This window comes from Coturnix japonica, chromosome 2 (assembly GCF_001577835.2).
Source record: "Coturnix japonica isolate 7356 chromosome 2, Coturnix japonica 2.1, whole genome shotgun sequence".
Taxonomy (NCBI): Eukaryota; Metazoa; Chordata; class Aves; order Galliformes; family Phasianidae; genus Coturnix; species Coturnix japonica.
The window spans coordinates 50,227,840-50,237,284 of record NC_029517.1 but is presented as its reverse complement, the minus strand read 5'-3'; the positions used below and the strand labels follow the sequence as shown (position 1 = coordinate 50,237,284).

The 9,445-nt window shown below is 46.3% G+C and overlaps 1 protein-coding gene across 2 annotated transcripts in view; it reads left to right on the top strand.

The window, feature by feature from the left end:
• Positions 1–265: 265 nt before the first annotated feature.
• Positions 266–9,445, top strand: part of VWC2 (von Willebrand factor C domain containing 2) — a 48,536-nt gene continuing 39,356 nt past the window's right edge. Inside the window, exons 1-3 of one of the 2 annotated variants that reach the window (XM_015854358.2) lie at positions 266–339; positions 1,132–1,913; positions 8,817–8,946. In XM_015854358.2, the coding sequence (XP_015709844.1) occupies positions 1,200–1,913; positions 8,817–8,946 (844 nt within the window). In that variant the 5' untranslated portion in view covers positions 266–339; positions 1,132–1,199. Of the gene's footprint in view, positions 340–424; positions 559–1,131; positions 1,914–8,816; positions 8,947–9,445 lie in introns of those variants that run through there. The other variant, XM_015854357.2, reaches the window with a different exon arrangement.

Sequence of the window (9,445 nt, the reverse complement as noted above, 5' to 3'; positions counted from 1 at the left end):
TCGCTAACCAAAGCGGAGCCGATCGATACAGACAGCCTTGGCCAGGCTGCACCCACGGTCCCCCTCCGGCTTTGCACTGCGCCCGCCGCCCTCACCCCAGCGAACTTCCCGCACCTCCACCCGCGCTCCTCCCTCCCGCTGCGGGGCTCGGAGCGGGGCCATGTGAGGGAGCGGGGGCAGCGGTGGAGCCCGCCCCCGGGGGCGGCGGGGCCGGCTGGGCGGCGGTGCGTCGGCTTTGGCGGAGGGGCGGAGGGACGGCGGGCGCCGGGCAGCCCGCAGCCCGCAGCCCCGCCGTGGCAGCCCCGAGCCGCCGGCGGGGCTGAGCCCGGCTCCGCGCAGGTAGGAGGGCGCCGGGCCGGGCCCCGCCGGAAAGTTCGGGGCTGCGGGAGGAGCGGGCGCGGTGCCCCGCGGTGCCGCCGCCCCCGCCGGGCCGGGCCGCCGGTGAGGGCCGGGGAGGCGGGCGGTGGGGCGGCTTTTAAATGGCTTTGAGGAGCCGTACCTCGGAGTTGGGGCTGCGCCGGGAGCTGGAGAGCCTCGGCTCGCCGTGGCCGGAGCAGCGTACGTATATGTGTGTGTGTGTGTGTGTTCGGGGTGTGATGCGCGGTGTGCTGGGGACGGAGCCGGGAGCGCTGTGGGTGCCGCGGGATGTCCTCCGGGCTCCGCTGTGCCTTTAAAACACGGGAAGGAAGGGATGCTGCGTGCCTGTTTGGGGAGTTAGGGAGGGATATAGTTTGGGCTCGGGGCGCTTTCGATGCGATGGTAGGCATTTAAAAAGCAACCAAACAAACCAACACTTCAGGCTGAGTAAGAGGCTCGTGAAAAACACCGTGAATGAGGATGAACGGGACGCAGCCGGCTCCGCGCTGCTCCACGCCGCGCAGCGCTGTCACTCAGCCCCGGCTCCGGGGCTGCCGCTGGGGGGGACCGTGACCCCGGGACGGGGGTCTTGTGCTCGGACCGGGCGGAGATCCGCTCCGGAGCGGGGGGAGGAGGAGAGGAGGAGGAGGAGGGATGGCCGCAGCAGCAGGCTGTGCTCTGCCCGGTGCCTGCGGTTCGCACGGTGCTCGAGGTGTTGCATCGGGATGGGGGAGAGGTGCCCGGGCTGAAGTGTTCTAATCTCTCTCTTCCTAGGGGCTGCGGATCAGCCGCGCACTTCCCTCCGATGTGAGCGCAGTGTCCCCTGTGGGATGCAGTAGGTGATGCCCAGCTCTACTGCAATGGCAATTGGAGCTCTCTCCAGCTCTCTCCTGGTAACCTGCTGCCTCATGGTTGCCCTCTGTAGCTCCACCATCCCCCTGCAGAAGCTGGCCAGGGCACAGGACAAGCAGGAGATCAAGGCCGGCCAGGAGAAGAGGGACCACGCCTCGGCGAGGGACAGCCAGGCCGGCACGGGGAAAGTGGGCGAGATCGGCCGCAGCGGGAGGGAGGAGGGCAGCAGGGACTGGAAGGGCAAAGGCAGCAGGAACTACTCCAACAAGGAGTCGTGGACCAAGCAGAAGCAGGCTTGGAGCAGCCAGGGGACGGGTGCCAAGCCCGCCATCGTGCCGGCCCAGGAGCAGCGGGACATGGCGGCCGAGGAGCCTCGTCCGGCCGAGGCCTCGTCGCTGCCGGCAGCGGTGTCCAGCGCTACCCCGGAGCCTCTGGAGGAGTACGCCTACCCGGACTACCGCGGGAAGGGCTGCGTGGATGAGAGCGGCTTCGTCTACGCCATCGGCGAGAAGTTTGCGCCGGGCCCGTCGGCCTGCCCCTGCCTGTGCACGGAGGAGGGCCCGCTGTGCATGCAGCCAGAGTGCCCCAGGCTCCACCCTCGGTGCGTGCATGTGGACACCACGCAGTGCTGCCCGCAGTGCAAGGAGAGGAAGAACTACTGCGAGTTTCGGGGGAAGACCTACCAGAGCCTCGAGGAGTTCATGGTAAGGGCAGAGCAGAAGGGCGTTTTGCAGGGCCTCGGTCGCCCAGAGCCACACAGGGGGTTTGGAGGGTGCTTTGAGTCTCCCCTTTTCATTTCTGCTTTAGCGCTGTTTCTGCGGTGCTGTGAAATATTCCCCTCAAACATGACCTTTCTTGTGCTGCGATACTGTAACATTTTTAAACGAGGGGGCTGGTCTGTATTAATTCCTTTGGTATTTACAGTAGAAAAATGCTACTAGAAAGGTGCTGCTTGGCACCGGGGTGGATTTGAGGAGGGTCTCCAGCACTGCAAACTCTTGTTTTACTGTTCCCCGTGACACCTGTGCCATGGAGGGACCAGGCAGGGGTTGTGGTCTGACTCTCATTGCCAGCAGTCAGGCAATGATGATACCTATTTTAACTCTAACTCTGTTTTATACGCTGTTTAATCTGAGCTGAAAAAATTGTATAATACTTTCAGAGAAGAAGGATGAGCCTGCCTTTAATGAGAGCAGAGGGGGTTATGGTCTGGCTTACAGTGGTGCTGAAACAAAGGACTTGAAAAGCTGTGTTTAGAGAAAGCTTTTCAGAGCAGAACCTCTTCAGAGCAGAACCTCCACATTGCTGTGCAAGGTCACTGTTGTTCAAAATGCATCTTGTTCATTGCAGTGAACTGAAAAGTTTTGGAGTTTCCTGGTTGCTTATCTTGCCCTTTTCACATGTTGTAGCGGCTGAGCTCTGCAGGCAGGCTGTAAAGGACTGACTTGCTTGCGAATGGCTGCAGATGCAGATCTGGTTCAGCACCTTCATGGGAACACTGGGCTTTAGTTTCCATGTGCTGAGGGCTCTTTGAAGCCACCAGACTATTGTAAGGTAGAGGAAGAGAAACTGCATTTGTGAAAGATGTAAATAAGTTGCCCCCTGTGCTCTCTGTAGTGTTTGTGTGCTCTTAGAAGCTTATTTCTATTTATGTATTTCACATGAAGAGCACTGGTTGTTTTAAAAGCGTGGCAGAAAACACTGTGCATATTCTCAAAGATGGCATTCAGCTCTGGGGCAGTGGTTCCCCTTTGAAAGGAAGACTGCTGTAGCAGGGGCAGTTTGGTGAGACTTCAGAGATAGGTTGTAAGACTCCTTCTTTTCCAGCAAAGTTAATTCTGAAGGGCAGCCAGAGCAGTGATGCTTTTGCTCGTGCTCTGTGCAGGTCTCCATATGGAGGTTTGAAAGGCTTCACCTCACTGTTAGCCCAACTTCTAACAAGCTGGTTTTCTTTGTATGCAGTGATGTTCTACTACTGTCTGTAAGGTGTACACTGAGATGGTAAAACTCTAGAACTTCTGTTATCCTTGAACATGGATGGCAGCTTTAGCAAAATGGGAGTGCGAAGAGTGGCATGTACAGAAATGTTGGTACAGGCTTTGGCTTCCAAATTCCTTTTTAACCCTGCTCAGCCTTTATGTAGTTGGACTGATGCCCTCCTGCAATGAAATAGCATTTCCCTTACTGCTTTAGATTAGTTGGCTTTGGAAAGGAGGAAGAATGGGTGCCTGCTCCAGGTGGGCAAGGAAAGTTACCAGTACGGCAATGGGTTTGCAACTGGTTCGTTTTGACACGTGAGGACTTTGCTTTTTAGTCAGGCTCCCACGCTGGTTCCAATAATACAGGCACAAAACTGTAAACACAATCATCTGCCCATGCCACTGCAATTAGCTGCGATGCCTGGCAAAGGAGAGCACAGATGTGGTCAGATTGCTGCTCAATGGAAACAACTGCAAATGCAAATCACTGCACACAAAGGCTTTTGCTACAAGTTTCAAGCTGGCTGTCTTACAGAACTTTCTGGTATGCCACCTCTTGGTGAAGGTCAGAGAAGGAATTATAAATGGATATAAGACTGGTTTTATTCTGTCTTCACCTTTGTTTTCTGCATTATCACCACTCATCAGACATCACTGAAGGAAGAAAAAAGTGACTTAACTTTTAAGTGGAGTTACTTACACAAGTACTTACAGATGTGTACGTATACATACAGGTTTAGGGGTCTGCTTATATAAAATTTGTATATAATTCAACACAGCAAAACATCTCCTTGGAAAGAGCAAGTGCTAAGTCAGAAGCTGAGTTTGCCAGGGAATGAAGGTTCACTGCATTTCTTCTTTGATTGACAATCAAACCCATGAGCTCTGTGTGTGTATGTGTGTATACACCTGTGCTTTTCTGCTTTTCAAAATGGATAGGAATATCGATACAAAATCACAAGGATGAGGTTTCCTGAAGCTGTTTTCATCAGCACCACTCTGCTCTCCTGTGGGTATCGTGATGCTGTATGGCAGAGGATCTGTACAAGTGAAACTGGAGCAAAAGCCTCAGCACTGCTGGTGAAATGCAGCTAGGATAAAATTCAGCACTGGAGCTAGAGATTGCCGAACACGTACTCCGTGAGATGTTTTTCAGTCTTACAGTAACGTTTGGAAATGCAGGCTGACATATAAAGTAATAGCCTTACAGGGACCATAAATTATCTTCAGAAGTGTATTATTCTATGGGAAAGACCTACATTGTTGGAAGTTGTTGCTTTATGGATTTTGTTTTGAATGTCTGTGTAACCACAAAAAAATGTTTTATTTTATATATTTTTTTTGAGGGTGGGGTGAATACTTTGGAAATCTGGAAGTCAACAAACCCAAATGAATTTTGAAACATCTGTGGCTCTGTGAAGTGATAGAGAAATAAAAGCAAGGCTGCTACCTTTAATTCTTGTCAGCCTAATTCTGTTTATGTTCATCTAAGTGGTGTAAGTAAAAGAAAATAGTTATTCAAATTCCAGCAGAACAGCAGATCAGTTTGGGATTATGATTTATTTATTTTTTTTTAAGCTTCTTTGTTTTCAAAGCTCAAGGAGCGAATGTGGATTACATATAATAATGTGTAATATTTTATTTGGCATGTGGAAAGGGAAAAGACAAAGCTCAGCTTACTTTGTATCAGAACTTTAATTAGCGTAAATGACTTCTCACTTCTTCATTACAGCAGTCTAAGTTGTAAGTTGCTTGATAAACCTACTACTCTTACTGATGTTCAGATTTCTTCATGCCCCACTAGTGGGAAATCTACCTGTTTACACAATTATGTGCTTGTGTTTTTTCCTACATCTGCAACTTGATAGCAAAACATTTATGCATCTGCTCATAAACTTCCCTGTAAACAATTTTAAAGAAGTTTTTATTTTTGCCATCTGTACTCCATTTTCTACAGGTTTTACAGCTGCCTGGAGAATACTTCAGACTTCTGTGCTTCTTGTTGTCTTTACACAGTTTTTGCATAGGCAGAGCTACTGCTGCTGTATAGTTAATAACTTTATCTGCAGACCAGAGAGACATGGCATTGTTAGTCTTCAGAGAGAGACTGCTAGGTCATGTCATCTCCAGTCCAGCCTGGTTCTGTCAAATGTGCTAAGTGTGAGTTCTGCGAGACTGGTGGTTTCCCAGCTGAACAAGTAGGTTGCTCATTGCATTGGCTGTCATTAGAGACTGTGCTGAAGGGAATGTTCTTATGTTACAGGAATAGAGGAGAGGAAATGAAGGACCAAAAGTGTCTTTTCATTCTGATTTATTTAACTTCTGTTGTAATACACTGTCTTATTGTCTCTTTTTCTAATGGTGATTATGTCTCCATGTATCCAGCTGCCGTTAAGATAAGAAATTGTTTTTCTACTGTTCCTGCTACATCATGATAATATATAAAAAGCAGTGCTCTACCATTTAGTCCAAGGATGAATAGATAAAGGTTGACACTAATACTGTTTCAGCGGCTACTGTGGTTCACTTACAGGCTGGAAAAGAGGTTTGTGAGCACAAATGTATGCAGAACCTCCTTGATGCCCCAATGTCCTTCCTCCCTAACGTAGGCTGAGCTTGTATGTATGGTCCTACTGACTTTGGTCAGTGCAGGAGCACTCTGAGGTAGAAAAATCAACCTTGTAAAAGTTTGGGGGAAAGCAGCAGTGTCAAACAAAACAGGATTTGTAAGCATTGGAATCTGATCTCTGGTTAGAACACATACCTGGCGCAGGATAATACTATGTGTGGCTGATGGCTTTGCCACACATTTCCCATGTTCATGTTCCCATGGAATCCATGTTCTTGGGTAAGTGGAAGGTGGAACCTTTGGACTAAGGAGTGGCAGACAGTCAGGAACAGCTGTTTGTACAGTTGACTTAACAGAGACATCAGAGGAGTCTTTATTTCACCCAGGAAGGGAAAAGTTGAACAAAACAGGGCTTGACAGTTGGTGGTGCTTACTAAGCAGCACCATATAAGGTGTGATAAGATGTAAAGATGGAGAGAAACTTTTTACCAGAGCCTGTAGTAGCTAGAAAAAGGGCGATTGTTTTCAACTACAAAAGAGTAGGTTTAGATTAGATATTGGGAAGACATTCTTCCAAATGAGGGTAGTGAGGCACTAGCACAGCTGCCCAGAGAAGCTGTGGGTGCTGCATCTTTAAAGGCGCTCAAGGCCAGGGAGGATGGAGCCCTGGGCTGCCTGAGTTGGTGGTTCACAGCCCTGTCCACAGCATGGTTGGGTGGGCTTTGAGATCCCTTCCAGTCCATGCCATTCTGGCATTCTACATGCACTCTACTGAAATGGCCCATCGTCACACAGGAAGAGTGTTCATAACTGTAGTGTAGCTTGAGCAGTACTGTATTTGATTCATGAAAGATGTAGTCCTTGACTGAACACATTGTAAGAGGAAAGAGTATCATTCCGAATTACCATTACTAGACTAAGATTTGATCCATTTTGTTTGTCATTTTGCAGTATTATCAGTGCTTTACTTAATGATTTGTTGCTGTAGAAGCTTTAGACTTATGCATCAGGCTAAAAAAATGTTGGAGCCTGTTGAAAGCAATGGATTAGCCTTGTTGAGCCTTATCCTTGGAACAGAGTTCTAGTAGCACTGATCAAGTAGGACTTCTAATATTATTTTTTCATAATTTAGCAAGATTTTTTTTTTTCATCACCAAAGTCCAGAGGGAAGAATCATCTTAACTAATGACTTGCAAGGGCTCATTTTTGCTTACGTTCAAACTTTCACATGGAATTCAGGTGACTGCCTGAAATAGCTGACTCTGAACACCAGATGAGAAATCTCATCTGCTGACACTCCAACTCTACAAGTGAACATGGCAGTCTTTGAACAATTACAAGACAAAGTTCCTGTCCCAAAGCCTGCAAAAAAAAAGTCGGCAGTGGTGGGCTGTCAGCCTCCATGTAGCATTTTATAAATGCATCATGTATTTTTGTCCTGAGTGGAGTGCAGAGCAAAGGGAAATCTTGAAGCAAGTAGCTAGCAAAGGAAGACTGAAATAAATATTAGTAATAAAAGCAGAAAGCAACACAGCAAGAGACCCTATTTAGGCATTCTAAGTAGAGGGGATGGTGTTAAAAGATACATGAGCCCATAAAGAAATGACAGTCCTGGCAGGTGGGAAGAGAAGTGGCAAAGCATGGATGAGCATTTAGTTGGAGATGATGCTGTGCAAGCATCAATGTATTTGAACTCAGGAAGTGAGAAAGATGTGAACAGGACGAGAAAGCGAAGAATGGACTTGAGGAAAAAAAATGTGATAGACTGCTTCAGAAAGAGGGAGAAGATAACAGAGGGATCTGCAAGTTAGAGGTCTGCATGATTCTTCATAACGAAGAGTATTTTTTTTTTAGCTTTGAGGTTACTCTGTCATGTTGGAGAAATGCAGAAGCTGATTGTTTTGTATCAGCTGGAATTTGGAATGGAAAGACTCCAAGCCAAAAAAAAAAAAAAAGCCTTGTCGAACTGTTGACCTTAAGTAAACCTGGAATGTGCACAGATGATGGATTTAGAGGATCACTGTTATTAATATGCAGCCAGATTTTCATCTTGCACTCTGAGTACAGATAGATGTGGGGCTTTTTTGAGAATAGTGATGCGATTTAATGTTTAATTAATAAAGAATTGGCAACCCTCCTTCCCTCTACCTCCAGCTCCTCTAGAAATATAGGGACATTAGAGATGCCACGTGCAGCACCTTGTGGGGAAGAGAACAACTGGAATTATACATCTAACAAATACAGATGTTTTAAAGTCCATATCTTTCCTAAAGGGAGCCTTGATTTCACTTTGTTAGAAATTAATTTAATTGAAGTAGGTCATTTAAGTCGTTATCTCCTGGCGCTTCTATTCTGCGAAGTTCCTCAAAACCAATGATGCTTCAGTAGGTAAAAAAGGATGACCCAATTTCTTTCTTTTTTGGCTTCAACCCTTTCTTTGCATTGCAATTTCTTTTCAGGTTTCACATATTACAAAAGAGAAGTTTACCTCTGGGAAATACCTGAATTCACTGGGGGTTTTTCCTGAATTCACAATGAGAATGATCATTTTCAGTGAGGTTGCGTTCGGTGAAATGCAACTTCATACCACCAAGAGGTTTCAAACCTGGAAAAAATGCAATGAAGATTTCCATTAAAAGGAGTTTTGTGTTTCGTTTATAAAAAATTCTCCTCTTAATTTTTTTAACATAGTATTTATTTTTTTTTTTTTGCTAAATTATTTTTTGAACATCTTAATAAAATTGAACAAAAGTTCAACTTAATTAGGAACCTGTTATGTTGGAATTTCACTAAGAATGCAGTAGGAATATTTTTACTTTATTTGTGTTAAAATCTAAGCAGTTGTTGCTCCTGAGATCCCTCTAGCAGTTCCATTTGGGGCACAGGTTCAGAACAGAGCTTGCAACTTATTTTGCTGCAAACCTGTAATTTTGCAGGAGCCCAGCCTTGCCCTATGCATTATTAAGACCATAAAAAGCATTTGTTTTATGGGGAGAGGAATAAGAGGTAAAGGAAAGAAGAAGTAAAAGAATTAAAAGAAGAGTGGATTTGTGTTTCAGGTTTCTCCATGTGAGAAGTGTCGTTGTGAAGCCAATGGTGAAGTGCTGTGCACTGTGTCAGCTTGTCCCCAGACTGAGTGCGTGGATCCAGTATATGAGCCTGATCAGTGCTGTCCTATCTGCAAAAATGGTAAGTGACTGCTGCACAACTAGAAGGGGGTTTCTCTCAGAGGGATCGAAGTGGCTCTGTTCCGTTTTTGCAGAATAATTTTTATTGCTTCCTTTTTCTCCAAAGGGAGATGGAGAAAGATTGTGTATGACTGGTGCCTTCCCAGTGTGACGTCTCCCACTGAGAACGACTTAAATATGACCTCTGAGTATTTTTATTACTCGGGAGAGAGAGTGTTAACACCATTTATCAATGTGATTTCTGGATAGAAACTGTACATAAAATCATTGTAGATATGTTTTATATAGCCATGCTAAAATGTGTGCAGGCTCTTCATGTTATACACCTTTCACTTTGAGAAGTAAAAGCTACTTTTTTTCCCCCTCCTTATTTCCCCTTCCAGAGATTCTCCTCTCCTTTTTTTTTCCCTGAGGCAAATCAAATGTACCTTATTGAACTCATTTAATTTTCATAACTAAATGAATTAAACTTCCAAATTTAATTGAATATTTTTCGTAAC